This window comes from Garra rufa, chromosome 15 (assembly GCF_049309525.1).
Source record: "Garra rufa chromosome 15, GarRuf1.0, whole genome shotgun sequence".
Classification (NCBI taxonomy): Eukaryota; Metazoa; Chordata; class Actinopteri; order Cypriniformes; family Cyprinidae; genus Garra; species Garra rufa.
In genome coordinates this window covers 6090570-6105528 of record NC_133375.1, presented here as the reverse complement: position 1 = coordinate 6105528, position 14959 = coordinate 6090570, and the positions used below count along the sequence as shown (strand labels likewise).

At 34.4% G+C, this 14959-nt stretch overlaps 1 protein-coding gene across 1 annotated transcript in view; it reads left to right on the top strand.

Annotated features, from left to right (window-relative positions):
* The window catches only part of rasef (RAS and EF-hand domain containing), a 39793-nt gene that overhangs the window by 5492 nt on the left and 19342 nt on the right, over window positions 1-14959 (top strand). The window contains exons 3-10 of the mRNA XM_073818512.1: window positions 1784-1874; window positions 5022-5117; window positions 5721-5798; window positions 5887-6002; window positions 8024-8092; window positions 11796-11877; window positions 12056-12153; window positions 14632-14911. Of these exons, the coding sequence (XP_073674613.1) occupies window positions 1784-1874; window positions 5022-5117; window positions 5721-5798; window positions 5887-6002; window positions 8024-8092; window positions 11796-11877; window positions 12056-12153; window positions 14632-14911 (910 nt within the window). The remainder of the gene's footprint in view (window positions 1-1783; window positions 1875-5021; window positions 5118-5720; window positions 5799-5886; window positions 6003-8023; window positions 8093-11795; window positions 11878-12055; window positions 12154-14631; window positions 14912-14959) is intronic.

Sequence of the window (14959 nt, the reverse complement as noted above, 5' to 3'; positions counted from 1 at the left end):
CGGAAAGAGGCTTCATCTGAGAATATGACTTTGCCCCAGTCCTCAGCAGTCCATTCGCCATACTTTTTGCAGAAGATCAATCTGTCCCTGATGTTTTTTTTTTGGAGAGAAGTGGCTTCTTTGCTGCTCTTCTTGACACCAGGCCATCTTCCAAAAGTCTTGGCCTCACTGTGCGTTCAGATGCGCTCACACCTGCCTGCTGCCATTCCTGAGCAAGCTCTGCACTGGTGGCACTCCGATCCCGCAGCTGAATCCTCTTTAGGAGACGATCCTGGCGCTTGCTGGACTTTCTTGGATTCTTAACAAGAATTGAACCTTTTTCCTTGAAGTTCTTGATGATCCTATAAATTGTTGATTTAGGTGCAATCTTAGTAGCCACAAAATCCTTGCCTGTGAAGCCATTTTTATGCAACGCAATGATGGCTGCACGCGTTTCTTTGCAGGTCACCATGGTTAACAATGGAAGAACAATGATTTCAAGCATCACCCTCCTTTTAACATGTCAAGTCTGCCAGTCTAACCCAATCAGCCTGACATAATGATCTCCAGCCTTGTGCTCATCAACATTCTCACCTGAGTTAACAAGACGATTACTGAATTGATCTCAGCAGGTCCTTTAATGACAGCAATGAAATGCAGTGGAAAGTTTTTTTCGGGATTAAGTTAATTTTCATGGCAAGGAAGGACTATGCAATTCATTTGATCACTGTTCATAACATTCTGGACTATATGCAAATTGCTATTATAAAAACTTAAGCAGCAACTTTTCCAATTTCCAATATTTATGTAATTCTCAAAACGTTTGGCCACGACTGTATATTTGAGCTATACTTGTGCTCTGAGAATCAGTGTTTTCATTGTTATACGCTAGGGGCACTATTGCACATCTTCTGTACAGAATTTCCAAAACACAAGTGAAGAAGAAACCGAAACAACAGATGCTTCCAGATGTAATCTAACACAATCGTCAGACATAAAACAGCATCAAACCATAGATATGGAAAACTGTGTAATGTTATGGAATAAAATGTTGACCCATGAAGAGGCAATAACGTCTTTCTAGCTTTGGTGTGTTGATTAACCCCATCTACATTTTGATTATCATATTCTTTTTGTTCAAAATGTAATTTATTTTTTATTTATGAAACTTACCCACAGTCAAATGTTTATAAAAATAATGCATGAAGCTAGAATTTTTGTTTACAAGCAGATACCCTGTTTTTTTCTTTTGATGTTTTGTATGTTCAGATATTCATATAACAAAATATATACAAATTAATACCTAAATAGGGACATAGCAGTACACTTAAAGTATGATGTAAAGATCACTTAAAGAAAACCTATGAGTATTCTTGCAGTATAAATCTACTGAAGTAGTTTACTGAGACTATACGTCAAAGTGAACTAAAAATGCCTAAAAAAGTATTTAATATACCTATAAATTCACTTTTAGTATACTTGCAGTACAAACTGAAAACATAGATGTAAACTAGTTGTGTACTCAAAGTTTACTACTGTTATACTACTTAAAAGTAGACTTTTATAAACTAGAAACAGTCCCAAGGAGTACTGAAATAGTACACTTAAAAGTATACTACTAGTACACTCATATTTTTATACTTATTATTAAAGTATGTAGTCAATGGTAACCATAACTGTTTGGTTACCAACATTTAAAATAATAAAAATAAAGAAAGTGAGTTTGGTTGAATTCTTTCATTAGGAGAATTGTGTATTGCTGCATATGTGATGGCCAATGTGTGTTCTGCTGCTGTTTGTTCAGAGCTCAGGATCAGACGGCTATACAGCTGAGTGAAATGGAGGAAGAGATGGATCACCGCATCCACACCGCAGAGAAAAACACACGTCTACAGGTTAGGAGACAAGCACGACATTTGCCTAATTTAACATCAGGACTAATATGTTTGTGTGTATTGGGGCGCTTTCTCTGAGGAGGCAAGGGAGGCAGTGTCTCCTCAAAAAATTAAATGAGAAAAAAAATCAAAGTACAAAAATAAAACCTTTTTTTTTAAGTAAAACTGTCTAACAGCGACACCAGCAGATAAAGTTACAGAAGGAGTCTGCGTCTTTTTTGCCTCCCCTGAGCCCACAGACTTTTAACAGACTCCCTAAAGTGTGTGGTGAGTTTGGAGGGGGGTAATTGAGAATAAATGGGGTAAAGTCACGTGAGAGGAGGCAATGCTTCCATCATGATATGATTAGATATGACTGGTTATGTTCGGCTGTGATTGGTTCATGTGATAAATCCCACCTCTTGTGTTCGTGGATGTTTTGCGTTTCATGAAACAGTGTGAAAGAACAATATAATGGTTTTAATGGGAGACTAATTAAACAAAAAAGAAAGTGAACAACTCACACACTTAGATATAACCACTTTGTTATATCAAAATCAAACTTCCAATGGCTTGAAAACATGATCTGTGTGTTTTTTTTTTTAGTGAGCAATCAGCTTTAAATGTAATTTAAGGTCCATCACCACGTATGTGACCAGTGTTTTACTGAGCTCTGATGACTGATGAACTGAAAATAAGTTTATTATGAAAAATAACAGCTAAACATCAGTTTATAAATTAAATATATAATTGTTTAAATAAATATATTGTTACTGCCTTGAGTTATTATTTTGGAATAAATGTAAAATGCTTAAAACACTAAACTGTTATGATTTATTAATAATCAGAATAACCTAGTAATTACATTGTTAATGTAAAAATACAGATTTGTATTCTGGTATTGTAAGTAATGTTTATTTAACTAAGAAAATGTGACTGGGACATGTGAATACTTTTTAAGCAAATGTATTTTTTTTTTTTGTTCTTTAATTATTTTTTGCAGATTTTCTAAAAGAAAAACTTAATTTAAGATATATATTTTTTGATTCTCAATTCATTTTTTTTATTGTTTTAAGCATGTGTAATTTTATTTATTTATTTATTTTTATACTGGAAAACAAAGTTTTTGCATGCATATTTTTTGGAATTAAGTAAAATAAGCAAAGGAAATAATTAAATTTAACGTGTTGTTAGAGTTTAATTTAATTTCTACTTAATTAGTTTAAGTTTACCCTGCAGTCCTCAAGTACAATTCATTTAGCCAAGGTTTGTAAACTCTACTCAAACAACAAAGCACTAAAAAAAATTCCATTAAAGTGTGTTGTTCACTTACAAACATGTACGTAAACAAGTAGACGGCTGCTTATTGTTTTTAAGGTTATATGTTGACTCAATGTAGTTACTAACCAAATGAACACAGAGACCTCAATACTTGGCACATGATATAGAATGACAGTAACAATCAGTGAATATATTTTGAGTATGAATGGGTCATTTTGAGTGGAAAACAGCAAGTTACTTAACCTAACAACAAAAGCAACCATAAAACAGTGCAAATACATCTCGAAAACAGCAAAAAAAAAAAAAAACCTTATTAATTATTCATGCCCAAATGCATTATGGGAACAATAAGATCATGACGTTGATATTTATGTAAAAAATCTTAGTAAAAATAACAAACAATTCCAAGTAAATACTTATTAGTTCTTGTAAGCTTAAATTGAGTACTAATATTAAATTTACTCTTTTTTCTGTATATCTGTATTATTTACTTCACCACAAAATCTTTTTTATCAGTGTTCCTCAGTTCAGAAATATTCTGTTTTCTTTTTATCATCACTGCAATCAAGGATAAAAATTGTAATTGTTATATTTCAGCTTACACTTCAGCACTTCAGTATTTATATTGTTTCTATGGATACAGATGGATGTTTATTGTGAGTTAGGAGTTGATATACACAGCTCTAAATGAACTGCCACAGGTGTTTGCTGTGATCTGGGATCCAGCCAAATCATGTGAGTGTCTTGGATCACAGTCAAGGCTTAATTTATCCGTGACATCACATTTTAGTGCAGACAATCTTCGACAGTCCTGCATTTGTTCTTGTTCCTTTCCCTGTTCCTTATCTGAAAGCTGTGTTCCACGACTTATCACGTTATGTAATGTGAAATGAACTGACTGTTTGTTTAACAGCACCTGTTCAAGTTCCTGTGAAAAGTTAAAAGTAAAACACATTTGTTTCCATTAGTGCAGTAACATTCCTAAAAATGTTGTTACCTTCATTTGATCTAATGTTTGAGAAAGCTTCAGTATTGAGTTTTTAGGTGTCTTATTGTAATGTTTTATATTAAAAAAAATATACAGTCAAGCCCAAAATCATTCGTACCCCTGCCGAATTCTGACTTAAAGTTACTTTTATTCAACCAGCAAGTTTTTTTTTTTAATTAGAAATTAACCAGACGTCTCCCAGATGATAAGATAAGATAATAAGAAGATGTACAAGAGGCATCATTGTGGATTCTTTTTTTCCTCTCTCACTATCCTCCTGGCCAGCACAGGTGTCACTTTTGGCTTCCAACCACGTCCTCTGAGATTTTTCACAGTGCAGAACGTCTTGTATTTTTTAATAATACTTTGCACTGTAGCCACTAGAACTTCAAAACATTTAGATATGGTCTTATAGCCCTTTCCTGACTTGTGAGCAACAGCAGAGAACATCTGTTTTTCACCTGTTGAGTTGATTAAAACAGCTGTTTCCACTGAATCAGGGTAATTAGGATGCTTTAGAACAGCTTGGACTATTTGGAATGGTATAGAACTTCGGATTTTCCCATAGACTGTGACAGTTTGCAAAGGGTATGAATAATTTTGGACATGCCACTTTGTGTTTTTTCCACAATGATGCCTCTTGTACATCGTCTTATTATCTTTTGGGAGAAGCCTGTGTCAAAAACTTGCTGGTTGAATAAAAGTAACTTTAAGTCAGAATTTGCCAGGGGTATGAATAATTTCGGGCTTGACTGTATATTATATATAAAAATATTTTCCCCTGTTTTTACTTATTGCATGTACAATTTTAGTCCTTGTTGTTTTTTTTTTTTTAAATGTTTCAAATAGTACAAATGTATCATTTTTAACACCTACGTATGAATTCTATTCTTTTAAAGGAGTCGAAAAAAGCTGAGGCAACTCTGAGCAGCATGAAACACCAGTACGAGTCTCAGATATGTGAACTTCAGCAGAAGATACAGACTCTGCAGATGGTGACTGACTCCTACTATCTCATAATAACAATGGGCTTATATACATTTACAGATATAAACGTTGGTTTAAAAAGATGCGATTAAAAAAAATCATATTCAGTAATATTATCTGCAATTGCAAAAATCTGCAATTGACTCGGTGCATCATTGACACAGTTACTGAACTAAATTCATTCAACACTGAACTAAATAGCTGAATAATGACTATTGTCATCTGTAGAGCTGCTTAAATCAACTGAAGCTGAATCTAATTATTTTCAATAATGATGAGCTCTGCAGCATCAACATGGTTATTTAAGTTAATTGAATCAATGTTGAACTGAATTAAGATAAATAATGTTATTGTTATCTGTAGAGCTGCTTATAGCCAAACTGAACTTGTTTCATAATTGATGAACATCAACACTATTATTAAACTAAACTGAAAACTGAATTTAAGGGTGATAATGACAGTTTTACTTTCTGTAAAGCTTCTTTACAGCCAAAATCAAACTTGTTTCAGAATTGATGAATTTTGCAACATTAGCACTGGTATTTTCCTGCTTTGAAACTACTTGTATTGTAAAAAGCATTATATTTTATTTAATTTTTTTTTTTTTTTAGATTGAAAACCAAAACAGGAGTATCAGCCTTAAAGAGGAAACATCAGCACTGAAACGACAGAACAACGAGCTGTTGCTGGTATGGCTCCGTTTTTAAATTTAAACACACCGTTATGAATTGTCTATCATATTATATAATGCCTTTTTGTCTTGTATCCCTCTTTCAGCAAAACCAGAAGTTGAAACAGGAGCTTTTGGAGTCCCACACTAATATTGCGTTCCTGCAGAGTGAGCTTGACTCCCTCAAGAGTGATCTCACAGACCAAAGCATCAACTTTGAACGGTACGGACTGTGTGTGAGTGTGTCACATCTGACTTAGTTATTGATGAATATGTGATAAACCCTTTGGATATGGATCTTACGACCAGGAATTTTTAAGAAGCCTATCAAATATGTACACTGAAGTAACTCAGGCTATCTCTTCTGACTCAGTCTGACACTCCCAGCTGGATGTGTAATGTCAATACCATGTCAATAATGAAAGAACGCAGATGCTGGTTCCCCTGCATGATGGCTGTGAGCAGCTGTAAACCGGTTTTGTGAGTGTTTGCAGAGCTGACATCACCAGAGCAGGATATCCTGGTGTCTCGCGTCACACTGCACAGGAATGTCTGAGACTTGTCACCTAGTAACGACAAAACAGAGCACAGTTTACATGTGTGTGAATGTCCCAGCATTAGTATAATGAGTGTTACAGTCTAGAAAACGTCAGGAAACCCAAATATTTAACTGAACTGAATCAACCTGAGTACATCCGGTGAAACCAGCAAAAGCTTTTACAAACAGATTTGGACACTTTAGAATTAGGGACTAATTCTCACTATTAACTAGTTGCTTATTAGCAGGCATACTAGTATGTGTGCATTATATGGCTGTTTATTAGTTCTTATAAAGCTTATTAATGTCTAATGACTCTGCATGACCATATTTTAGATCTCTTAATCCTCAACAAATACCTTACTAATTATTAATAAGCAGCAAATTAGTTTATTGAGGTAAAAGTCATAGTTAATGGTGAGAATTCGTCCCTAAACTAAAGTGTGACCCTAAAGTTCTTACAATGTAAACTGTAAAATGTTAGTCCTGTTTCTTTTGCCCATTCTTAGTATGCATATACAGTAGGCCATTCTGCAGAACTGGTCCAAAGTCAGAGTTGGAAACATCTTGAAAAACATTTTTCCCAAAAAATTGTACTGTATATGTATGCAAATTATATAATATCCAAGGTACACATTTCTATATTTGTCCTCTCTCCACATTTGTCAACACTGAAACACAGTAATAATACTTTCATTTGAAGGGTTGTATTGACCTAAGATTTTGCTTATAATTACATATAAATAAATATATTTGTTTGCTATTAATTTTATTAATTTTTTTTAGGGTAAATCAATAACAGTGACATTATTATTTCAAGTGTAATGAGATGTGTTCTATTTTAAATCCAAATGTTCTTTGTAAAAGGCATCATACTGTTTACAAAGTTAAGGATTCATTAGTTTGAATATACTGTACATTGAACCAAAAATGTTGTTTATTTCCCCTAAATAAAAAATAATGTGTTAGATACTTTTGAAATTAGCTTAAAGATGCTAATCAGCACGTGGTTAGTTATCACAGTTCTGAACATCGGTACACATATAAAAACAAAATGTTATAGAATAACTAAAAAAAATAAAGTGATTAATTGCAGAAAAGAGACATTTCGTAGTGCCATTCCTTAAAGTTAAACACAGATTTTTCATATTTTTGAGCACATTTTGCTCAAAATGATGGGGCCTATCTATACACCATATAGCTACAGTATAAGAGAGAGGGACACATGAATATTTCCAAATGAATAATTATAGGGGTTTAGTTAAGATTAGTCAGACTTACACTCTTTTGGTTAGTGACATGAAAAATGCACACATTTTTTTTTACATAAAGTTTCATAATTTACAAAGAATATATAAATATATATTTTTCCAAAGATGGAAGATATATATATATATATATATATATATATATATATATATAGATATAGATATAGATATTTTTTTTTTCAATATAAATTTTTAAAGTTGAAATTTAGGGGTTAGGGTTTGGGACAGACACCTCCCAATTGAAAGTACACAATATTGACGAGTTTGTATACATTAAGCTCACTGATATTTTTAAATTATTGTGGGTTTCAACAGATAGTAAGATTTGAATACATAAATGCTTTGTAGGACAGCAGTTTGCACCAATTCTGTACAAAGGCCCATATATGAATTTGCACAAACCTTGAACAATAAGTATGTGTTTGTGTGTTTCTACAGAGATGAGGCTCTTATGAAGTGTTTCTCTGAGGAGAGAGGTAACCTGGAGAGACAGATCGAGGTGCTACAGTGAGTTGAACACACAGCACTACATGGGAATTCTGCTTCTGTAGAAACTCTTCAGAAAGTTTTTTAAAGCTGTTTATAAGTCAATTTTAACATATATTCATTAGTAGGTTATCTGAGAAATCAGAAATACTAATCAAACCACACATTCAAACTGGAGATGGAGGCCAGCAACTAGATGCACTTACAAGAAACTTTGAGACTTAAGGTTAAAAATTGAGGAAAATTAGTTCAATATTTATCTTCCGATTTTAATCCCAAGCATCTTTAAATGCTAATTTCAGTTTTAATTTCTTATTGCATCTCCATTCAAATTTGTTTTAAATTTAAAAATAAAAAATAAAAATCTATACATTCATGACTTAAATAAGCTTTCACACTTGTTAACCCATCATTTTATTCCATTTTCACACTGTAAGCACTTTACCGTGTGCTAACAAGAATTATGTCAATGCTAGTTACGGTTCAAAATTTCACACTGCAAATCTGTTATTAAAAACGGCTGTTTGAATAACATATACATGCCATATACATGCTTTATATCTCACAAATGTTTGTTTTTTTATTTATTTTCTAAAAAATTATTTTCTTTTAATGTAATTTTGATCACTCAAATACATGTAGCACACACACACACACACACACACACACACACACACTGGTTTACATGTTTTATGGGGACATTCCATAGGCGTAATGGTTTTTATACTGTACAAACCGTATTTTCTATCGCCCTAACCCTACCCTACACCTAAACCTAGCCCTCACAGGAGATTGTGCACACTTTTACTTCCTCAAAAAAACTCATTGTGCATGATTTATAAGCCTGTTTCCTCATGGGGACCTGAGAAATGTCCCCACAAGGTCAAAATCTACTGGTATTCCTATCCTTATGGGGACATTTGGTCCCCACAACATGATGAATACCAGACCACACACACACACACACACACACACACACACACACACACATATACAGTCAAGCCCGAAATTATTCATATCCCTGGCAAATTCTGACTTAAAGTTACTTTTATTTAACCAACAAGTTTTTTTTTTTTTGACCGGAAACGACACAGGCTTCTCCCCAAAGATAATAAGACTATGTACAAGAGGCATCATTATGGAAAAAAAATATATATATTTCTCAGCTTTTATTTACATTTGAACAAAAATTGGTATGTCCAAAATTATTCATACCCTTTGCAAACTGTCACAGTCTATGGGAAAATCCAAAGTTCTGTACCATTCCAAATAGTCCAAGCTGTTCTAAAGCATCCTAATTACCCTGATTCATTGGGAACAGCTGTTAATCAACTCAACAGGTGAAAAACAGAAGCTCTCTGCTGTTGGTTTGTGGACAGTCATGGCTAAGACAAAGGAGCTCACTGAGGACCTGCGGCTGCTTATTGTGGCTGCTCACAAGTCATGAAAGGGCTATAAGACCATATCTAAATGTTTTGAAGTTTCAGTGGCTACAGTGGCCTTTGCAAATGCTCATCTGGACAAAGAAGAAGACTTCTGCTCTTCTGTTTTATGGTCAGATGAAACAAAGATTGAATTGTTTGGCCACAACAATGTAGCCTTCATTTGGCGTAAAAAAAGGAGAAGCCTTCAACCCTAAGAACACCATCCCCACTGTCAAACATGGTGGTGGGAACCTAATGTTTTGGGGGTTTTTTTCAGCCGGTGGACCAGGGAACCTGATCACAGCAAACAGCACCATGAAAAACAACATCAGGCAGTCTGCAGAGAAACTTGGCCTTGGGCACCAGTGGACATTTCAGCACGACCCAAAACACACAGCAAAAGTGGTGAAGAAATGAGGTGCGTTCCGATCGACAGGGTCCCTACGCAGTGTTCACTGCCCCCTACTCCCTTAGCACGGTATATCCGTTGAAGTGGACTTCGCTGACAATAATCGCTCATTTGGAATACCCTGGAACGTCATCAAAGCAAATCAACGGCAGGGTCACGCATTTTATGATATAACATAAATAAATATTGTAATTTATTTTACTTTCAAATTTAAATACATATAAAATACATATAAACTTATGTATATAATAAATATAGTCAAAATGTATATGTTTAGACCGTTAATAGATTGTAATGGTCTTATCTCGCGCACTTTCTTTCCAACACGCAGCCTATATTTAAGTATCTTGTGGTAATGTTAAATAAAACAAAATAAAACATGATAGAGCCTCACCTTGCCGGTTTTACTTTCATTCATACAATACAATATGCAAATGTAACATGAATCACCATAACCATTCATAAACACTCTAATTTGTATAATAATAACAACATTTATTGCAACCGCTCCATTGCAGAGCCTTTAAAAAAACTTAAACGGCTCTGCTCCATCGTTAGTTCTAACTGGTGACGTGGTGCGCAATGACAGTTGGGTAGTTTTCCCCGTCCACTTCCTGTGAAGTGATGTACCGATGTTCCCTTATTCCCTATGCCGTTCGCAGTGCCCTTCGAACTGAACATGTTCGCTCCCTTCGGTTTGGAATCTCACTTAAGATGGCGGAATACCCTGTGAAGTCCACTTCGCAGTCCACTTACGGTCGAATGGAACGCACCTATGGTTAGCAGACAAAAACATTAATGTTTTGCAGTGGCTCAGCGAGAGTCCTGACTTCTGTGGAGGGAGCTAAAGATCAGGGTGATGGCAAAGAGACCCACTAACCTGAAAGAGTTGGAGCTCATCGCTAAAGATGAATGGGCAAAAATACCAAGCGTTTGATTGCTGTAATAGCCAATAAAGGCTTTTCTATTGATTATTGAGAAGGGTATGAATAATTTTGGACATGCCACTTTTTGTTTAAATGTAAATAAAAGATGAGTAATAATTTTTTCCACAATGATGCCTCTTGTACATCATCTTATTATCCTCTGGGAGACGTCTGTGTCATTTTTAGTCAAAAAAACTTTCTGGTTGAAAAAAGTAACTCCAAAACACACAGCAAAAGTGTGTAATAATTTTTTCCACAATGATAATATATATATATATATATATATATCTCCAGCTTATTTTCTAACGTGGAAGTAAGACTTACAGAACGAGAAGATTGACAACGTGGAGTAAACAGTAAAACTGTTTAAAATAATTTAAAAAATACATTAAAATAATATGGTAAGACACACCAATTTGCAATATCAAGCAGCAAAACTAGTTGTTTGTACAGTTAAAATGGCTGGATGTGGAAAAGACTGGAAGCCAGACCCATAAAATTTACAAACGGGAAAAATTTAGGGGAAAAATAAGGTGGATTTAAAACGGAATGAAATAGTGCTACGGTTTTCCAGAGATTAACATGAACAAAGTTAACAGATGTCTTGTGTTCCTCTCTGCTAAGTGTTAATATACTGGTCTTCCACAGATGCTTATTACCAACCAGACTAATGACACTTTCACTCCTTCTGTATCTGTGAGATCTTTTAACTTCTAGCACATAGCCATAGCCAATGCTGCAATTAATCACAGCTTCATACAAGTGTGAAAAGCCTTGCTAAGACTGTCTATTTTAAGAGACAGCATCCAGTTTGTAAGAGTCTTGATTTTCTGAAAGCGCTGACTGTACCAGCAAACAGCCCATAGGCTTCAAACTTTGTAGAAGTCCAACAAATTTAGTTTTTTTGCTTTATAGTTTTTAAATTTTGTTGCAAAAATGATGTTTCTGCTGTTCTTCATGTTTAGGGCAGCGAACAGAAAGCTTCACGACAGTAATGACAGTCTGCGTGCATCGCTGGAGAACAGTCAGAGCAAGAGTAAGACTCAGGTAAGAGCCTCTTGTGTCCAGAACCTTTCTTTGCAGTAGATGCTGTTGTACAATGGATTCAGCTGTTTGAGAACAATGTTTGCTGATCATGCTAATACTATGATGGCTGTCTGTGTTTTTAAAGAGGTGTGGATTAGAGTTCTAGTTTTCTGTATTTACATTTCTTTTCACCCATTAGGACAGACGTGATCTTTCTCTCATGCAGCGTGTTAGTGGGATCTCACCTGGAGTTTACATGAGCAGCAGAAAAAATGTCTGTTCCTCTTATTTTGATCGGTAAGATATGTTTTTGCAGTTGACTTTAGAGTTGAGCTTTAAATGTAGTGATATTGACCACACTTTCTTTAAAACACTGCATTAACTGAGCCCAAATATACACATTTACATTTAAGCTTTATTGCTATTTGTTTTTTTAAAGAATTCACCAATATTAAAGTTTCGGCCAATAGAACAGGCTACAAAAAAAAAAAAAAAAGTATATATGGGCCATTCTACAGAATTGGTGCAAACTGCTGTCCCACAATCAAAAAACACATTTAAAAAGCATTTAAGTATTCAAATTCTAGATGTTTAGGTTGATCTATTATCTGTTGAAACCCACAATAATATTTAAAATATCAGTAAGCTTAATATATATAAAATCCTCATTTACTGGGTACTTTCAATTGGTAGGTGGCTTTCCCAAACCCTAACCTCTAAATTTCAAATTATGAAAATATTGAAATATTTTATTTCGTTGTTGTTTTTAAAAAATATATTTTTGATTTTGTAAAAACAAGTGAAATATGTATGTGTCCCTCTCTCTCATAGCTACATGGTGAGTAGATAGATACCATCATTTTGAGGTCGATGTGTTCAAAAGTATGAAAATCTGTGTGTAACTTTAAGAAACGTCCATACCAAACACCTTTTTCTGCAATTAAGCATCTTTTTATTCCGGTTATTCCATAACATTTTGTTTTTATATGTGTACAACTGTTCAGAACTGTGCTAGTTAAACTTTTTGTACAGTTTTGCAAATGTTTTGTATTTTAGTATGTTTTAGTAATGTTTAAGTATGCGAGTTAAAAATTCTGTGATGTGATGTGGTCGTTACCAAAACATTACTGTAACTATGGGACGTTTTGTCAAAAATAAACTACACTAAATTATGAACTAAGATGTTATGATAGTTTTTGGTTCAGTGTATTAACGTAATTTAAACTAATGAATTCTTAAGTCTGAAATCAGTATGATCAACTTTTTGCCTTTTACAAAGAAAACTTGGATTCAGAATACAACAAATCTCATAAATCACACTTGAAATATTGTTTAAAATGACATTTTTAATGATTTACCTCTGAAAATGTTTTAATAAATAGCAAAAAATATATTTACAAGGATAATGTAGGCAAAATCTTAAAAGATCAATGTAACCCATCTTATTAAATTATGTATTACTTTGTTTTGGTAGTGACAAATTTACGGAAAGCACAAATATTCCAAAACTTTCTAAAAATAAAATATGAGAATTAACTGCACAATTACTAGAAATATGTACCTTGTACAGTATATTATACAGTTTGCATACACACAAAATTTAAGGAAAAAGACATTTTTCCCATATGTTTCCAACTCTGACTTTGTACCAGTTCTGTATAATGGCACATACAGCGCCTTGCAAAATTATTCATACCCCTTCATCTTTTTCACATTTTGTTGGAAAAAAAAAAAAAAAAAAACCTACTTTAAATTACTTTTTTCTCACATCAATCTACACTCTCTACGCCATAATGGCAAAGCAAAAAATAGGTTTTTAACATGTGTGCAAATTTATGAAAAATAAAAAACTGAAATAAGTACATTGCATAAGTATTAACACCCTTGAAGCACCTTTACAGCCTCAAGTCTTTTTGGGTATGATGTGACAAGCTTTTCACATCTGCATTTGGTAATTATCTGCCGTCCTTTTTCCTACCTTTTCACCTCTCAAGCTCTGTCAGCTTGGATGGGGGCTGGCAGACATTTTCTAGAGTCCTAGTTGTTCCAGTCGTCTTCCATTATGAATAATGCTTCTGTGAACCTTCAATGCAGCAGATTTTTTTCTGAACTCTTCTCTAGATCATTGCCTTAACGCAAGTCTGTCACTGAGCTCTACAGGCAGTTATCTTGACCTCAGGACTTGGTTTTTGCTCTGATATGCATTTTCAGCTGTTAGACCTTTTCTGAGAGGTGTGTGCCTTTCTAAATCATACTCATTCAAATGAATTTGCCACAGTTTAACTCCAGAAGTGTAGTAACATCTAAAAGCAATATGAATGCTAAATTTCGAGTGTCAAAAGGGTATGAATACTTTTGCAACTGAATCTTTTCAGTTTTTTATTTTTGATAAATTTGCACAAATGTTAAAAACCTATTTTTGCTTTGCCATTATGGAGTAGGGAGTGTAGACTGATGTGGGAAAAAAAGGAATTTAAAGTAGTTTAACATAAGGCAGCAACTTTACAAAATGTGAAAAAAAAAAATGAAGGGGTATGAATAATTTCGCAAGGCACTGTATATTTTCGTGTTATGTCTGATAACTTATAAATGGCGAAATTCTGTGCTATTTCATCCTTTACGTGCCAAAGAGAGTGTCTCATTGATTCTGACAGTTAGCAAACTGACTTTTCATGTACGCAGAACTAACTAAAACTAATGCACAGCTACTTCCTTAAGGAAATGCAAATCTATTTTCCAGTAACCATAGTGTTGACACAGTGAATACTTCCGCAGGTGCTGTAACACATGCGTGGACGAGGACTTTGATCAGTTTGGGCTGATGGAGGATCTGCACAGACCGAGTTGTGATTCTCTGGCTCTGGCCCTGTGTGACCCCATGCGCAGACGCAGCTGTGAAGAAGACAGTCTCCCCGACAGCTGCGTGGACAGTGGCATGTCTACCCTGCGCTCAAACAACGGCTATGAATACGAGCATGAGAGAACTTCCTCTCCGAGTCCAATGCAAACAGCGGACAGCAACACCACTGTGTCTGGAGACACTTCGGATACAGAGGTAAATCTGTAATTCAGACCCACCAATCAAATGCTAGAGACAATATGA